A 19413-nucleotide genomic window follows, 5' to 3' on the forward strand; every position below is an offset into this window, starting at 1 on the left:
GGAATGAGGGCCAAAGTCCTTTGGGGAGACAGAGAGAGAGTATGCCAGCACACACCAGAGCGCTATATATACACAGGGATTAACACTATGAGTGATTTTCCCTTATAGCTGCTTATATGTATACTACTGCGCTAAATTTAGTGCCCCCCCTCTCTTTTTTACCCTTTGTAGTCTTGAAACTGCAGGGGAGAGCCTGGGAGCGATCCTTCCAGCGGAGCTGTGAGGGAAAAATGGCGCCAGTGTGCTGAGGGAGATAGCTCCGCCCCTTTTCCGGCGGACTTCTCCCGCTTTTTTATAGATATCTGGCAGGGGTATTTTTCACATATATAGCCTCTAGGACTATATTATGTGATTTTTATGCCAGCAAGGTGTTTAATATTGCTGCTCAGGGCGCGCCCCCCCCCCCCCCCCAGTGCCCTGCACCCATCAGTGACCAGAGTGTGAGGTGTGCATGAGGAGCAATGGCGCACAGCTGCAGTGCTGTGCGCTACCTTGTTGAAGACCGAAGTCTTCTGCCGCCGATTTCCAGGACCATCTTCTTGTTTCTGGCTCTGTAAGGGGGACGGCGGCGCGGCTCCGGGACCGGACGATCGAGGTCGGGCCCTGTGTTCGATCCCTCTGGAGCTAATGGTGTCCAGTAGCCTAAGAAGCCCAAGCTAGCTGCAAGCAGGTAGGTTCGCTTCTTCTCCCCTTAGTCCCTCGTAGCAGTGAGTCTGTTGCCAGCAGATCTCACTGAAAATAAAAAAAACTAAAATTATACTTTCTTTTCTAGGAGCTCAGGAGAGCCCCTAGTGTGCATCCAGCTCAGCCGGGCACAAGATTCTAACTGAGGTCTGGAGGGGAGTCATGGTGGGAGGAGCCAATGCACACCAGGTAGTCCTAAAGCTTTCTTTAGTTGTGCCCAGTCTTCTGCGGAGCCGCTATTCCCCATGGTCCTTACGGAGTCCCAGCATCCACTTAGGACGTCAGAGAAATATCATTCACCATAAATTGCTGCATAATTTACACACACATGCATATATAATGGCAGGCATCCTATACAGCATTCACTTCACTGAATCGCATGGGTGGTCTTTAGTTTGCCGGCTGTCGGGATCCCGGCGCACAATATACCGGCGCCGGAATCCCGACAGCCGGCATACCGACACCTTTTCTCCCTCTCTGGAGGGAGAACAGATAGCGTGCGCCACCGTGCCCGCAGCGTGTCGAGCGCAGCAAGCTCGCAAGGGGCTCATTTGCGCTCGCCCAGCTGTCTGTATGCCGGCAGTCGGGATTTCGGCCGCCGGCATGCCCTACTACATCCGAATCGCATAGCCAGGAATGGTAAGTAACCATTTTAGTTTTTGATTATAGCATACAGGTTATTCATTACATGATGCATCTAGTTACTGAACCTAGGGCCTAATTCAGACCTGATCGCAAAAGCAAAATCTTTCTATAATGGGCAAAACCATGTGCACTGCAGGTGTGGCAGATGTTACATGTGCAGAGAGAGATAGATTTGGGTGGGTTATTTTGTTTCTGTGCAGGGTAAATACTGGCTGCTTTATTTTTACACTGCAATTTAGATTTCAGTTTGAACACACCCCACCAAAATCTAACTCTCTCTGCACATGTTATATCTGCCCCACCTGCACTGCACATGGTTTTCTGCCCATTAGAGAAAATTTTTGCTGTTGCGATCAGGTCTGAATTAGGCCCATAATCATAAAACACATTTCAAATATAAATTTAGATCAGCCAAACATTTCCATGACGCCCCATTTACCTGAGTCAGTGACGATAATCCATTAGTCATGTCTGGATTTACTCCAGTACATTGTGGGCCCGTTTTTACGATCGGAGTTCCTTTGATGTAACAATCAGTTTTAGAAGCCTTCTTGACCTCTGTAGACGGGTTAATTATGGCAGATGGAGGCCTGGTATCAGTGGATGTAAACGGAAGACCAGGTGGAGGGTTAACTTGGCTGTACAAAGAAAAACTGGAAAGGTCTTCAAGGGCCTCTTCAAAGGTACACTGCTCTACATCTGTATCATCAAGCGAAAATTGTGAACTTGATCTACTGTGAAAGCTGCCACTTCTCACAGACAGAAATGTTTCATCATCGAGAAGGTCACTCGCTGAACAGTCTTGGTCCCCAGAGTGGTCAGAGTTCTCCGAGCGGTATGTCTGAAATTGTAGAGAGTCATAAATTTTGTTTAGTTCAGCTACACGGCCAGATTCTTTGAAGACTAAATTTGTGCTTTCAATAACCAAATCTCCCTCAGTAATTCCAGAGTCATGAAGAGACTCGCATACATTGGGCACAGCTGGCATAAGATCCGGTGTTTTCACTTGCACATTACTAGACACACCCGGGTATGGAGGATCCCCAGAAGTTTGTGGACAATCATTTTCACTATCCCACACTTCCAAACATGGAGCAGCTTGTGTTTCATATTCCCACGCTGAAAGCTCATTCTCACAACGCTGCTCTTCTGTATCAGTCTGATCAAGCCACAATGCTTCTCGTTGAGGGATCACATCTGTAATCAGCTCCTTACCAGACTGGCCATACCCAGGAGGATGCAGCACTCCCTCAGAGCACACCTTACTGTAGTTTGGGTTATATTTATGACTAAAGCTCTCTGGCTTCTCCATGATGGTGCAGTAAATGTCACAGGAGTTGTCAAAGGTCTTCAAGTAACTTTTACCTGTATTAAAGAGAACAAGAAGTTAAGAAAGCCGTATAAACAAAGCACCAACATTGCAAAAATAACAATAAATATGGAAAGATTTATTTCAGCAAGTGCAACAAAAATGATGTAAGACCTTCAACAGCATTTCATTGCCCAATGCTCTCTGTGCTGTGATGTTGTTTGACTGACCGCGAGTAACCTCACAGCTGACCGCAAAGTTCCCACCATTGAAGATAATGGAGCAGCAGTGCTATGTGCCTTCTGACAGCTCCGACGCGCACAGCCAATCAGGAGAGTGCCACGACGTGGCGCTCCCTGATTAGCTCAAGGGACCCTCTGTGACAGGAGTCACGGGGGGTCTCAGCAGTCGGGGAAAGGGGTCCCATGTGTAAACATGGGACCCCTTTCAGTACGTGTTCCGGGTTTTGCGTTTTATTATTTTGCCAAGTACGTGGATTACAAACTAAGAAGAGGACAGATCTACACAGGATTTTTGTGAGTATAATTTTATTTACAGGTAACCCGTGGATTCTACTGGTGAAGGGGACCGACTGCTTCGTGTCAACATAGGTAAGTATGTGTGTGTCGGTGTGCATGTATGTAATAAAGTTTTACTATCACGGTGTGTGTGTACTGTTTTTATTTGGGTATTTTTTTTGCAGTATAACTACAGGTACCAGTGGGCCCGTTTCCCCCCCGCATGCTGGTACTTGTGGTTCTCCAAGTACCAGCTTGCGGGGGAGGCTTGCTGGGACTTGTGGTTCTGCTACAAAAAACAATATTTTTTATTTTTACACTTTGCTATCAGCCCCCCATCCGCCGCCATTGGATGAGGGGGGACAGCCTCGGGCTTCACCCCTGGCCCTTGGGTGGCTGGAGGGGGGGGACCCCTTGATTTAAGGGGTCCCCACTCCTCCAGGGTACCCCGGCCAGGGGTGACTAGTTAGTGATTTAATGCCAGGGCCGCAGGGATCGATATAAAAGTGTCTCCCGGCTGTGGCATTATCTCTCTGACTAGTGGAGCCCGCTGCTGGTGTTAAAAATACGGGGGACCCCTACGTTTTTTGTCCCCCGTATTTTTGGCACCAGGACCGGACGCAGAGCCCGGTGCTGGTTGTGAAAATACGGGGGATCCCCTGTCATTTCCCCCCCCCGTATTTTTACAACCAGGACCGGCTCAAAGAGCCCGAGGCTGGTTATGCTTAGGAGGGGGAACCCCACGCATTTTTTTTCATGATTTTTTACAAACTTTTGTGCCGTCCATGAAGTCGAATCCAGGACGCACACTATCGTCAATTGGTCCGTTTTTCGACAGCGGGACTGTCGAATCCGTTTTTTATTGAATATGTCGAATTCGGATCCTGGCGGGAGGGTATGTGACTGTCGAATTGTGTCGAATTTAAAAACGGTCGAATTCCGACAATTGCATAAACCCCATAGTGAGGCTGAATCCGTAAAACACCGAGTGAAAGTATGAACGTCAGGAATAGACGCAATTTTCCTCTGAAACCACACCTACAAGGCAGATATATAAACCTTGAGGGAGGCCAGACGAAAGCCTAAATCTAGGCCTTGTTACAGAAAAGCCAAAAGCCTAGAAGTACTGAACGAATAGGCATCATAATTCTTAGCAGCACACCATGTGAAGTAAGATTACAGACCCTGTAATAAATCCATGCAGAAGCCGGTTTGCGGGCCTATGTAGTTTGAATAACCGCCTCGTAGAATCCCTCGGCCCTCAGGAGTGAAGCTTCAAGAGCCACGTCGTCAAAGCCAGTCTGGCCAGGTCCAGATAGACACAAGGGCCCTGAACGAGGCGGTCTGGGCGTTGAGGAAGTAGAAGATGACGCTCTATCGATAGACCCTGCAGGTCTGAGAACCAATGCAGTCTGGGCCATGCTGGAGCGACTAGAAGTAGTATTCCTCTTTCTTGCTTGAACTTCCGTAGAACCCTGGGCAGGAGTGACACTGGAGGGAACACGTATGGCAGCCGAAAGTTCCATGGAATTGCCAGTGCGTCCACGAACGCTGCTTGAGGATCCCTTGTCCTTGATCCGAAGACCAGAACCTTGTGATTGTCGAGACGCCATCGGATCTACATCTGGTATAGGAGTTGAAAGACTTCCGGGAGAAGACTCCACTCTCCTGTGTGAACGTCCTGACGACTGAGGAAATCCGCTTCCCAGTTGAGGACTCCAGGGGTGAACACTGCCGATATTGCTGGCAGATGGCGTTCTGCCCAACGGAGGATTTTTGATACTACCAGCATTGACATGCAGTTTAAGTGCCGCCTTGATGATTTATGTACGCCACCGTGGTAGCATTGTCTGATTGTACTTGAACACGCCTGTTTTGTACTGGAGGCAGGGCCAGTGTCAACGCATTGAACACTGCCCGCAATTCCAGAATGTTTATTGGGAGGAGAGATTCCTTCCTGGTCCACCGACCCTGGAGAGAGTGTTGCTTTAACACCGCACCCCAACCTCTCAAACTGGCATTCGTCGTCAGAAGAACCCAGTTGGAGATCCAGAAGGGACGACCCCTGCTCAATCGGTGGCCCTGTAGCCACCAGCTCAGTGACAGACGGACCTCCAGAGCACTTGCATTGCGAAATGTATCGACACTTGCGGACGAGATAGGAAGCATCGAATCCTGTCCTGTAGCTTCAGGATTTTCTCCTGAGACAAGAACAACCACAGGCTGTGAGTGTCCAACAACGCCCCCAGGTGCACCATGCTCTGAGCAGGGACCAGGTAAGATTTCTTCCAGTTGATGAGCCACCCGTGGGCTTGCAGAAACTGGATAGTCATATCCAGACGGCGTAGGAGAATTTCTGGGGAATTCGCCAGGATCAACAAGTCGTCAAGGTACGGTAGGATCCTGGCCCCTTGTCGGCGGAGCACAGCCGTCATTACCGCCATGACCTTGGTGAAGACTCGCGGAGCCGTGGTCAAACCAAAAGGTAACGCCCGAAATTGGTAATGGAGGTTGCCAACAGCAAACCTCAGGTACTGCTGATGCGACACTGCAATGCAAATATGCAGATAAGCATCCTGTATGTCCAGGGCGACCATATAATCCCCAGGTTCCAAGGCTAGAACAATAGAGCGAAGAGTTTCCATACGAAACTTGGGAGACCCTCACAAATTTGTTCAAGGACTTGAGGTTGAGAATGGGCCAGGAGGACTCATTCGGTTTCGGGACTAGGAACAGTGGTGAATAGTACCCCTTGCATCTTTGAGCCAGAGGCACCTGTACTACGACTCCTGTGTCCAGGAGGGACTGTACCACCGAATGAAGAGAGTCTTTGCCTTCACCTGATCCGAAGGGAGGTCTGTCAGGCAAAAATCGATGAGGGGTACGATTCTTGAAGGATACGGCGTAACCTCGAGTGACGATTTCCCGTACCCAGGCATCGGAAGTGGTCTTCAACAATTCCTGGGTATACCCTAGAAGTCGGCCCCCCACCCTGGGATCCCCCAGGGGGAGGCCCGCCCAGTCATGCGGCAGGCTTGTCGGTTTTGGAAGCAGGATGACGGGCAGCCCAGGCCCATTTGGGTTTATTGGGTTTGGGATTGTGCGAACCTGTTTCGGGTACGCCTGACCTTTTGCTTTCCCTGAAGGACGAAAGGAGCGAAATGGAGTACTCTTAGCCTTCGGCACCAAAGGACCAGTACTAGGCAGACATGCTGTTTTAGCAGTAGCTAAGTCAGCCACTATCTTGTTGAGGTCTTCTCCGAAAAGAATCTCTCTTAAAAGGGAGTACCTCCAGGGTATTCTTAGAGAATCCGGGGAGCCAAAATGGACGTAGTAGAAGCCTTGGCCGCCAGATTACCGGCATCAGAAGCAGCCTACTTAATGTAATGAGACGCTGTGATAATATATGACAAGCATTGTCTAACATGATTAGAAGCGTTGGAAGGCAACTCCGCCTCCAGCTCCTGAACCCACGCTTCAACAGCCTCTGCAGCCCATGTCGCTGCAATGGTGGGCCTATGCACAGCACCGGTTAGGGTGTAAAATAAGAATTTACTTACCGATAATTCTATTTCTCGGAGTCCGTAGTGGATGCTGGGGTTCCTGAAAGGACCATGGGGAATAGCGGCTCCGCAGGAGACAGGGCACAAAAGTAAAGCTTTTACAGGTCAGGTGGTGTGTACTGGCTCCTCCCCCTATGACCCTCCTCCAGACTCCAGTTAGGTACTGTGCCCGGACGAGCGTACACAATAAGGGAGGATTTTGAATCCCGGGTAAGACTCATACCAGCCACACCAATCACACCGTACAACTTGTGATCTAAACCCAGTTAACAGTATGATAACAGAGGAGCCTCTGAAAGATGGCTTCCTAAACAATAACCCGAATTAGTTAACAATAACTATGTACAAGTATTGCAGATAATCCGCACTTGGGATGGGCGCCCAGCATCCACTACGGACTCCGAGAAATAGAATTATCGGTAAGTAAATTCTTATTTTCTCTATCGTCCTAAGTGGATGCTGGGGTTCCTGAAAGGACCATGGGGATTATACCAAAGCTCCCAAACGGGCGGGAGAGTGCGGATGACTCTGCAGCACCGAATGAGAGAACTCCAGGTCCTCCTTTGCCAGGGTATCAAATTTGTAAAAATTTACAAACGTGTTCTCCCCTGACCACGTAGCTGCTCGGCAGAGTTGTAATGCCGAGACCCCTCGGGCAGGCGCCCAAGATGAGCCCACCTTCCTTGCGGAATGGGCCTTAACAGATATAGGCTGTGGCAGGCCTGCCACAGAATGTACAAGTTGAATTTTGTTACAAATCCAACGAGCAATCGACTGCTTAGAAGCAGGTGCACCCAACTTGTTGGGTGCATACAGTATAAACAGCGAGTCAGATTTTCTGACTCCAGCCGTCCTTTAAATGTATATTTTTAAGGCTCTGACAACGTCCAACAACTTGGAGTCCTTCAAGTCGTCTGTAGCCGCAGGCACTACAATAGGCTGGTTCAGGTGAAACGCTGATACCACCTTAGGGAGAAAATGCGGACGCGTCCGCCGCTCTGCCCTATGTCGAATGGAAAATTAAATAAGGGCTTTTATAAAACAAAGCCGCCAGTTCAGATACTCTCCCGGCCGAAGCCAGGGCCAGTAACATAGTCACTTTCCATGTGAGATATTTCAAATCCACATTCTTTAGTGGTTCAAACCAATTGGATTTGAGGAAATCTAAAACTACATTTAGATCCCACGGTGCCACCTTAGGCACCACAGGAGGCTGTATATGCAGTACTCCTTTGATAAAAATCTGGACCTCAGGGACTGAGGCCAATTCTTTTTGGAAGAATATTGATATGGCCGAAATTTGAACCTTAATAGATCCCAATTTGAGACCCATAGACAATCCTGATTGCAGGAAATGTAGGAAAACGACCCAGTTGAAATTCCTCCATCGGAGCACTCCGCTGCTCACACCACGCAACATATTTTCGCCAAATACGGCGATAATGCTTCGCGGTGACTTCCTTCCTTGCCTTTATCAAGGTAGGAATGACTTCTTCCGGAATGCCTTTTCCTTTTAGGATCTGGCATTCAAACGCCATGCCGTCAAACGCAGCCGCGGTAAGTCTTGAAAAAGACACGGACCCTGCTGAAGCAGGTCCCTTCTCAGAAGTAGAGGCCACGGATCGTCCGTGACCATCTCTTGAAGTTCCGGGTACCAAGTCCTTCTTGGCCAATCCGGAGCCACTAGTCTTACTCCTCTTTGCCGTATAATCCTCAATACCTTTGGTATGAGAGGCAGAGGAGGAAACACATATACCGACTGGTACACCCAAGGTGTTACCAGCGCGTCCACAGCTATTGCCTGCGGATCTCTTGACCTGGCGCAATATCTGTCCAGTGTTTTGTTGAGGCGAGACGCCATCATGTCCACCATTGGTTTTACCCAACGGTTTAATAGCATGTGGAAAACTTCTGGATGAAGTCCCCACTCTCCCGGGTGAAGGTCGTGTCTGCTGAGGAAGTCTGCTTCCCAGTTGTCCACGCCCGGGATGAATACTGCTGACAGTGCTATCACGTGATTCTCCGCCCAGCGAAGGATCCTGGCAGCTTCTGCCATTGCCCTCCTGCTTCTTGTGCCGCCCTGTCTGTTTACATGGGCGACTGCCGTGATGTTGTCCGACTGGATCAACACCGGTCTTCCTTGAAGCAGAGGTTCCGCCTGGCTTAGAGCATTGTAGATTGCTCTTAGTTCCAGAATGCTTATGTGAAGAGACTTTTTCAGGCTCGACCACACTCCCTGGAAATTTCTTCCCTGTGTGACTGCTCCCCAGCCTCTCAGGCTGGCATCCGTGGTCACCAGGATCCAATCCTGCATGCCGAATCTGCGGCCCTCCAATAGATGAGCCTCCTGCAACCACCACAGAAGGGATACCCTTGTCCTCGGCGACAGGGTTATCCGCAGGTGCATCTGAAGATGCGACCCTGACCATTTGTCCAACAGATCCCTTTGCATGGAACCTGCCGAAAGGGATTGCTTCGTAAGAAGCTACCATTTTTTTTCCCAGGACTCTTGTGCATTGATGTACAGACACCTTTCCTGGTTTTAGGAGGTTCCTGACCAGGTCAGATAACTCCTTGGCTTTTTCTTCGGGAAGAAAAACCTTTTTCTGAACTGTGTCCAGAATCATCCCCAGGAACAGCAGACGAGTTGTCGGCATTAATTGGGATTTTGGAATATTCAGAATCCATCCGTGCTGCTTTAGCACCTCTTGAGATAGTGCTAAACCCATCTCTAGCTGTTCTCTGGACCTTGCCCTTATTAGGAGATCGTCCAAGTATGGGATAATTAATACGCCTTTTCTTCGAAGAAGAAATATTATCTCGGCCATTACCTTTGTAAAGACCCGAGGTGCCGTGGACAAACCAAACGGCAGCGTCTGAAACTGATAGTGACAGTTTTGTACAACGAACCTGAGGTACCCCTGGTGTGAGGGGTAATTGGAACGTGGAGATACGCATCCTTGATGTCCAAGGATACCATAAAGTCCCCTTCTTCCAGGTTCGCTATCACTGCTCTGAGTGACTCCATCTTGAACTTGAACTTCTTTATGTACAGGTTCAAGGACTTCAGATTTAGAATAGGCCTTACCGAGCCATCCGGCTTCGGTACCACAAAAAGAGTGGAATAATACCCCTTCCCTTGTTGTAGAAGAGGTACCTTGACTATCACCTGCTGAGAATACAGCTTGTGAATGGCTTCCAAAACCGTCTCCCTTTCTGAGGGGGACGTTGGTAAAGCAGACTTCAGGAAACGGCGAGGTGGCTCTGTCTCTAATTTCAACCTGTACCCCTGAGATATTATCTGCAGGATCCAGGGATTTACCTGCGAGTGAGCCCACTGCGCGCTGTAATTCTTGAGACGACCGCCTACCGCCCCCGAGTCCGCTTGCGAAGCCCCAGCGTCATGCTGAGGCTTTTGTAGAAGCCGGGGAGGGCTTCTGTTCCTGGGAAGGAGCTGCCTGTTGCTGTCTCTTCCCTCGTCCTCTGCCTCGTGGCAGATATGAATAGCCCTTTGCTCTCTTATTTTTAAAGGAACGAAAGGGCTGCGGTTGAAAGGTCGGTGCCTTTTTCTGTTGGGGAGTGACTTGAGGTAGAAAGGTGGATTTCCCGGCCGTAGCCGTGGCCACCAAATCCGATAGACCGACCCCAAATAACTCCTCTACGCATCGCCTGTCCACTGTCGTGTCCATAAAGCTCTTCTGGCCGAAATGGACATAGCACTTACCCGTGATGCCAGTGTGCAGATATCTCCCTGTGCATCACGCATATAAAGAAATGCATCCTTTATTTGTTCTAACGACAGTAAAATATTGTCCCTGTCCAGGGTATCAATATTTTCGATCAGGGACTCTGACCAAACTACCCCAGCACTGCACATCCAGGCAGTCGCAATAGCTGGTCGTAGTATAACACCTGCATGTGTGTATATACCTTTTTGGATATTTTCCATCCTCCTATCTGATGGATCTTTAAGTGCGGCCGTCTCAGGAGAGGGTAACGCCACTTGTTTTGATAAGCGTGTTAGCGCTTTGTCCACCCTAGGAGGTGTTTCCCAGCGCTCCCTAACCTCTGGCGGGAAAGGGTATAAAGCCAATAACTTCTTTGAAATTAGCAGTTTTTTATCGGGGCACCCCACGCTTCATCACACACGTCATTTAATTCTTCTGATTCGGTAAAAACTACTGGTAGTTTTTTCACACCCCACATAATACCCTGTTTAGTGGTACCTGTAGTATCAGCTAAATGTAACATCTCCTTTATTGCCAAAATCATATAACGTGTGGCCCTACTGGAAAATACGGTTGATTCGTCACCTTCACCACCGGAATCAGTGCCTGTGTCTGGGTCTGTGTCGACCGACTGAGGCAAGGGGCGTTTTACAGCCCCTGACGGTGTTTGAGGTGCCTGGACAGGCACTAATTGAGTGTCCGGCCGCCTCATGTCGGCAAACGACTGCTTAAGCGAGTTGACGCTATCCCGTAATTCCACAAATAAAGGCATCCATTCTGGTGTCGACCCCCTAGGAGGTGACATCCTCATATTTGGCAATTGCTCCGCCTCCACACCAATAACGTCCTCATACATGTCGACACACACGTACCGACACACAGCAGACACACAGGGAATGCTCTATACGAAGACAGGACCCACTAGCCCTTTGGGGAGACAGAGGGAGAGTCTGCCAGCACACACCAAAAAGCGCTATATATGACAGGGATAGCCTTATGATTAAGTGCTCCCTTATAGCTGCTTTTATATTAATATATATTGCCATTTATTTTGCCCCCCCTCTCTGTTATACCCTGTTTCTGTAGTGCAGTGCAGGGGAGAGACCTGGGAGCCTTCCTGACCAGCGGAGCTGTGACAGAAAATGGCGCCGTGTGCTGAGGAGATAGGCCCCGCCCCTTTTTCGGCGGGCTCGTCTCCCGCTATTTAGTACATTTAGGCAGGGGTAAATATCTCCATATAGCCTCTGGGGCTATATGTGAGGTATTTTTAGCCTTTTTAAAGGTTTTCATTTGCCTCCCAGGGCGCCCCCCTCCCAGCGCCCTGCACCCTCAGTGACTGCCGTGTGAAGTGTGCTGAGAGGAAAATGGCGCACAGCTGCAGTGCTGTGCGCTACCTTAAGAAGACTGCAGGAGTCTTCAGCCGCCGATTCTGGACCTCTTCTTGCTTCAGCATCTGTGAGGGGGCCGGCGGCGTGGCTCCGGTGACCATCCAGGCTGTACCTGTGATCGTCCCTCTGGAGCTTCATGTCCAGTAGCCAAGAAGCCAATCCATCCTGCACGCAGGTGAGTTCACTTCTTCTCCCCTCTGTCCCTCGTTGCAGTGATCCTGTTGCCAGCAGGAATCACTGTAAAATAAAAAACCTAAGCTAAACTCTCTAAGCAGCTCTTTATGAGAGCCACCTAGAATTGCACCCTTCTCGGCCGGGCACAAAAATCTAACTGGAGTCTGGAGGAGGGTCATAGGGGGAGGAGCCAGTACACACCACCTGACCTGTAAAAGCTTTACTTTTGTGCCCTGTCTCCTGCGGAGCCGCTATTCCCCATGGTCCTTTCAGGAACCCCAGCATCCACTTAGGACGATAGAGAAATTGCCTTTAAACAACACTCCACACACTTATACGTCAGCTCTCTCATGAACGTGACGGTAGTTACAGGCAGAGCGGAGAACACCACCAGCCGTGCCACCTGCGAATCCACTGGCGTGGGTGTTTCCCAATTTTTACTTCGCTCCGCAGTGAGGGGTAGCGAGCCAGCATCTTCTCGTGAGGCGTGAATTTCTTTCCTGGATTTCCCCAAGACTCCTGACGTATGTCAACTAAATGGTTAGAGTGAGGTAAAACTTGTTTAGCCACTTTGACGTTTAAACCGGTTTAATTTCTTAGGGGTAGCATCAGGCTCCGGGTCATCATCAACTTGAAGAATGAGCCTGATAGCCTCCAACAAGTCAGGAACATCCACCTGTGAAACAGCTTCCCCATCAGAAGTATCAGGATCAGAATCTGTGGGGTCAGTATACACGCCATCCTCATCAGACGAGATGTCTGGGACGTTGGTGGATTGTGAGGAAGTAACTGCCTGCTTAGAGGACCCCTTGGTCTTAGGCGGGCGAGGGTTAGACTTCTGAGTAGTCAGTGATTTGTTCAATTGCTGTAACGGATTGGACAGCTGATCTTCCCACGGCGGGTTAACCGCGGGGACCATAAGCGGTTGTACCGTCACAGGAGGTCCCATAGGGGGCTTTAGTCTAGTTACCAGCTTATTCAATAGCGTAGAGAAGGTGGTCCAAGGCGGGTCATTTTGAACCCCCGTTGCTATAGTACCACTGGGGGGCAAGGAACCCCCAAAACCTGAACCCTCAGCTGCTATGTTATCCTCAAATGTGTCTGCAGCATCAACACCACACAGTGTGGGATCAGCAAAAGCACCATTGCCCTTTGTAGCTGACATAGTCAAAAGCTCAATGCAAGGCAACACAGTACAATATCAGCAGCACAGTACCTGACAAGAAACCCCTGTGCAGTGTATTTCAGCACAAACCGGGAATTCTAGAGGTATATGGTGACTAAAAATCACAGAGAAAAATACACAATGAGTATATCCTGTGAACTACCTATATTAAATGATAAACCTGACACACTTAGCCCCCTCAGGTTATAGAAAATAGGGATAGCAAAATGAGTGAGATATACGAAATGGAGGTCACACAGCAGTTATATGCACACAAAGAGTCCGTTAGTACAATGCAGAAAATAAGATAAGATTTTACTTACCGGTAAATCTATTTCTCGTAGTCCGTAGTGGATGCTGGGAACTCCGTAAGGAACATGGGGATAGACGGACGGGCTCCACAGGAGACATGGGCACTTTAAGAAAGAATTTAGGTTCTGGTGTGCTCTGGCTCCTCCCTCTATGCCCCTCCTCCAGATCTCAGTTAGAGAAACTGTGCCCAGAAGAGCTGACAGTACAAGAAAAGGATTTTGGTAATCCAGGGCAAGATTCATACCAGCCACACCATATAACTTGTGATAAACTTACCCAGTTAACAGTATGAACAACAACAGAGCATCAGGCCAACCCTGATGCAACCATAACATAACCCTTATTGAAGCAATAACTATAAACAAGTATTGTAGAAGAATTCCGCACTTGGGACGGGCGCGCAGCATCTACTACGGACTACGCGAAATAGATTTACCGGTAAGTAAAATCTTATTTTCTCTAACGTCCTAGTGGATGCTGGGGACTCCGTAAGGACCATGGGGATTATACCAAAGCTCCCAAACGGGCGGGAGAGTGCGGATGACTCTGCAGCACAGATTGAGCAAACACAAGGTCCTCCTCAGCCAGGCTATCAAACTTGTAGAACTTTGCAAAAGTGTTTGAACCTGACCAAGTAGCCGCTCGGCACAGCTGCAATGCCGAGACCCCTCGGGCAGCTGCCCAAGAAGAGCCCACCTTCCTAGTGGAATGGGCCTTAACTGCTTTTGGCAGCGGCAATGCAGCCGCAGAATGAGCTTGCTGAATCGTGTTACAGATCCAGCGAGCAATGGTTTGCTTTGAAGCAGGAGCACCAAGCTTGTTGGAAGCATACAGGATAAACAAATACTCTGTTTTCCTGACCCTAGCCGTTCTGGCTACATAAACCTTCAAAGCCCTGACCACATCAAGCAACTCGGAATCCTCCAAGTCAGTAGTAGCCACAGGCACCACAATAGGTTGGTTTATATGAAAGGATGAAACCACTTTCGGCAGAAATTGTGGACGGGTCCGCAATTCTGCTCTATCCGCATGGAAACCAGATAGGGGTTTTTATGTGACAAAGCCGCCAACTCTGACACATGCCTAGCCGAAGCCAAGGCTAATAGCATGACCACCTTCCACGTGAGTTATTTCAACTCCACCGTTTTGAGTGGTTCAAACCAGTGGGATTTCAGGAAACTCAACACCACGTTAAGATCCCAAGGTGCCACTGGAGGCACAAAAGGGGGCTGAATATGCAGCACTCCTTTACAAACGTCTGAACTTCAGGTAAAGAAGTCTACTCCTTTTGAAAGAAAATGGATAGGGCCGAAATCTGGACCTTAATGGAACCCAATTTTAGGCCCAAATTCACTCCTGACTGTAGGAAGTGAAGGAAACGGCCCAGCTGGAATTCCTCTGTAGGGGCATTCCTGGCCTCACACCAAGCAACATATTTTCGCCATATACGGTGATAATGTTGAGCTGTCACGTCCTTCCTAGCCTTTATCAGCGTAGGAATGACCTCATCCGGAATGCCTTCCTCTGCTAGGATCCGGCGTTCAACCGCCATGCCGTCAAACGCAGCAAGTCTTGGAACAGACAGGGCCCCTGTTGCAACAAGTCCTGTCTTAGAGGAAGAGGCCACGGGTCCTCTGTGATCATTTCTTGCAGATCTGGATACCAAGTCCTTCGTGGCCAATCCAGAACAATGAGTATTGTTCTCACTCCTCTTTTTCTTATTATTCTCAGCACCTTGGGTATGAGAGGAAGAGGATGAAATACATAGACCGACTGGAACACCCACGGTGTCACCAGGGCGTCTACAGCTATCGCCTGAGGGTCTCTTGACCTGGCGCAAAACCTCTGTAGTTTTTTGTTGAGGCGGGATGCCATCATGTCCACCTGTGGCAGTTCCCACCGACTTGCAATCTGTGCGAATACTTCCTGATGAAGTCCCCACTCTCCCGGGTGGAGGTCGTGTCTGCTGAGGAAGTCTGCTTCCCAGTTGTCCACTCCCGGGATGAACACTGCTGACAGTGCGCTTACGTGATTTTCCGCCCAGCGAAGAATTCTGGTGGCTTCCGCCATCGCCACCCTGCTCCTTGTGCCGCCTTGTCGGTTTACATGAGCCACTGCAGTGACGTTGTCTGACTGAATCAGAACCGGTTGGTCGCGAAGCAGGGTCTCCGCTTGACGTAGGGCGTTGTATATGGCCCTTAGTTCCAGGATGTTGATGTGAAGGCAAGTCTCCTGACTTGACCACAGACCTTGGAAATTTCTTCCCTGTGTGACTGCTCCCCACCCTCGGAGGCTTGCATCCGTGGTCACTAGGACCCAGTCCTGAATGCCGAATCTGCGGCCCTCGAGAAGGTGAGCACTCTGCAGCCACCACAGGAGAGACACCCTGGGGGATAGGGTGATTAACCGATGCATCTGAAGATGTGATCCGGACCACTTGTCCAGTAAGTCCCATTGAAAGGTCCTCGCATGGAACCTGCCGAAGGGAATGGCCTCGTATGATGCCACCATCTTTCCCAGGACTCGAGTGCAGTGATGCACTGACACCTGTTTTGGTTTTAATAGGTTCCTGACCAGTGTCATGAGTTCCTGAGCTTTCTCTATCGGGAGATAAACCTTTTTCTGGTCTGTGTCTAGAATCATGCCTAGGAAAGGCAGACGAGTCGTAGGAACCAACTGCGACTTTGGAATATTTAGAATCCAGCCGTTACACTTCCAGAGAAAGTGCTACGCTGCTCAGCAACTGCTCTCTTGATCTCGCTTTTATGAGATCGTGCCAAGTATGGGATAATTGTGACCCCTTGCTTCCGCAGGAGCACCATCATTTTTGCCATTACCTTGGTAAATATTCTCGGAGCCGTGCAGAGACCAAATGGCAACGTCTGAAAATAGGATTTTGGTACTTACCAGGTAAATCCTTTTCTTTGAATCCATAGGGGGCACTGGAGTACTCTAGGGATATGGACGGTTCCACAGGTACTAGGCACTGAATAGTTAAACTTTGACTATACCTCCCCTCCATATCCCAGAGTACCTCAGTGTTTTTTACTGAGCCGAACTGGAGCTATAGAGGTTGACAATGGAGAAATACATATAACCAAAAACGGACAACAATAAAGTTGACACAAAACGAAACTGACAACTAACAGTTGACACCAACCCGATAGAATTTCTAATTTGAAACAGTCGGTAAGAGTGTGTTACCATAAAATTCCCTGCACTTACCACAACCAGGTAAACAACTGCTCTGGATGGGCGTCCAGTGCCCCCTATGGATTCAAAGAAAAGGATTTACCTGGTAAGTACCAAAATCCTATTTTCATTTTCATCCACTAGGGGTCACTGGAGTACTCTAGGGACGTACCAAAGTTTCCCCCCTGGGCGGGAGAGCTGTTTGGCACCTGTAACACTAGACGGCCAAATCTAGATGCTGATGCCGCAAAAATATCAAACCTGTAAAAGTGCACTGAAGACCATGTAGCCGCACTGCAAAGCTGTGTCGTAGAACTCCACGACCAGCTGCCCATGACATTACCGGAGAACGTGTGGAATGAGCTGTTACTGATGTAGGCGGCTGTAATCTAACATGAAGGTAAGCCTGACGTATGGTCAGTTTTATCCATCTGGATAAGGTCTGCTTAGAAGGTGGCCAACCCATCTTGGCCGCATCATAGAGAATAACAACGTATCCGTCTTAGGAACTCTAGACGTTCGGAATACATAAACTCGTAATGCGCGTACCACAACCAAAATTCCAGAATCTCCTGTTAACACAGGAACTACTATTAGATGATTGATGTGAAAAGAGGACCCTACTTTTGGTAGGAAAGCGGGATTCGTCTAAAATTCCGTTCTGTCATTATGAAACACTAAATACGGTGGCTTGCATGACAAGGCACCCAAAACTGAAACCCGCCCTGCCGAAGCTAAGGCTAGGAGAGAAATTGTTTCCCAAGTGAGAAACTTAATATCCACTTCTTGTAAGGGTTGAAACAAAAAAAAACTAAGAAATCTAAACCCAGATTCAAGTCCCATGGCGCAGTAAGTGGAGTGAAATGGAGGCTGTACTTTGAGGACACCCTGCATAAAGGTGTGTACCGACGGCAATAGAGCCAATATTCTTTGAAAATAAATTGACAACGCAGATACCTGCACCTTTAGTGTGGATAAACGCCGACCTCCATCTAACCCCATCTGTAGACATAACAAAAGACGGGATAACTTGAAAGATGATGTCGGAAACTTCCGAACTTCACACCAACCTATATAGGCACGCCAAGTTCTGTAATAATGAGCTGCCGTAACCGGCTTCCTAGCTCGTAACATGGTTGGTATAACCTATTCTGGAATGCCCTCTCGTTTTAAGAGGGCTGTCTCAACAGCCACTCCGTCAAACGCAGCCGCGCTAAATCGGAGAAAAAGAAAAGACCCTGTTGTAACAGGTCCGGACGCAGTGGGAGCGGCCAAAGAACGTCCGCGAGTAGACCGCGGAGATCCGAAAACCAAGCTCTCCGAGGCCAATGAGGCGCCACTAGTATGACTGTGACGGACTCTCTTTTGATCCGTTTTAGCAACAGAGGGAGCAGCGGAAAACGGTGGAAACAGATACACGAGACTGTATGGCCACTTGATTGTGAGAGCATCCACCGCCACTGCCTTTGGATCTCTCGTTCTGGACACGTACTGGGGCGTTTGATAATTGTGGCGAGATGCCATCAGGTCCACTTGCGGGTAACCCTACTTCTGGACCAGCATGTGAAACACTTCTGGATTTAATGCACATCCTGGATAAAAATCCCGGCAGCTGAGATAATCCGCCTCCCAGTTGTCCACTCCCGGAATGAATACTGCCGACAAAATCACCTCGGCCCAATTGAGGACTCTAGCTACTTCCCGCATTGCCATGCGGCTTTTCGTTCCTCCTTGTTTGTTGATGTATGCGACCACCGTCGCATTGTCTGACTGCACCTGAACAGCCTGAGCCTGGAGCATGTGCACTGCTTGTCGTAGCGCATTGTAAATTGCCCAGAGTTCCAGGACATTTATAGACCGCAATCTTTCGTAATCCGCCCAGAGACCCTGGAGCTGAAAATTTTGAACTACAGCTCCCCAACCTCTGAGACTCGCGTCCGCCGTGAGAATTATCCAATTCCAGGCGCCGAACCGTTTCCCTGCGGTTAGGATTCTGTACTTTGAGCCACCAGAGTAGAGACACCCTGGCCCTTGGAGACCACCTCACCCTGCAGTGAATCTGCAGAAGCGAGCCCGACCATTGTTTTTGGCATGCATTGCAGGCAGACACTGTACTCGTTAGGCCGCAGCCAACCATTGCGAGCACATCCAGTTAAAAAGGACGTGAGTGAAGTCTTCCGAACTGAAGCGCTTCAAAAGCCGCCACCATTGTGTCTAATAGGCGAATGTACAAATGAACCGAGACTGTGCGAGGCTTGAGCACTAATTGTACCAGATGACGAATGACCTGTACTTCTGTTCGGGTAGGTAATTTCTTTGATTTACCGTATCGAGAATCATACCTAGGAATTGAAATCGTTGAGACGGAATCATTCAGGAATTCGCGTAGACAATGGTAGGAAATCAGATTTCCCCCCCCCCCCCCCCCACTCGGTCTGCGATCTATTCTCGTTTGGAACGAAGCCAAAGTGGACGTTGTGCACCACTAGCGAAGCTGAGACGCAAGAACCAACTGCCAACTTCACAGAAGTGTAAGGTGGTCTTTATTTAGGGCAAACCTGAACTGGAGCGCCCTGCCACTACAGCCTTGTTACCTCAAACCCTTACCAAAGCAGGGCGTACCAACAGCCCTACTGCTGTGTAGGGTACACTCCGATAGGTAGTTAAACGCCCAATAATTGCAGTTGTCTCTCATTGGAAATTGTTCAGCCTTCGCGGAGAACCTGACGTACTGG

The 19413-nt window shown here is 49.1% G+C and overlaps 1 protein-coding gene across 4 annotated transcripts in view; it reads right to left on the reverse strand.

Moving 5' to 3' along the window:
• Positions 1-19413, reverse strand: part of RBM44 (RNA binding motif protein 44) — a 457239-nt gene that overhangs the window by 219033 nt on the left and 218793 nt on the right. For all 4 annotated transcript variants that reach the window (XM_063933176.1, XM_063933175.1, XM_063933177.1 and 1 more), the window contains one exon: positions 1769-2694. In XM_063933176.1, the coding sequence (XP_063789246.1) occupies positions 1769-2694 (926 nt within the window). The remainder of the gene's footprint in view (positions 1-1768; positions 2695-19413) is intronic.

Source organism: Pseudophryne corroboree, chromosome 7 (genome assembly GCF_028390025.1).
Source record: "Pseudophryne corroboree isolate aPseCor3 chromosome 7, aPseCor3.hap2, whole genome shotgun sequence".
NCBI lineage: Eukaryota > Metazoa > Chordata > Amphibia > Anura > Myobatrachidae > Pseudophryne > Pseudophryne corroboree.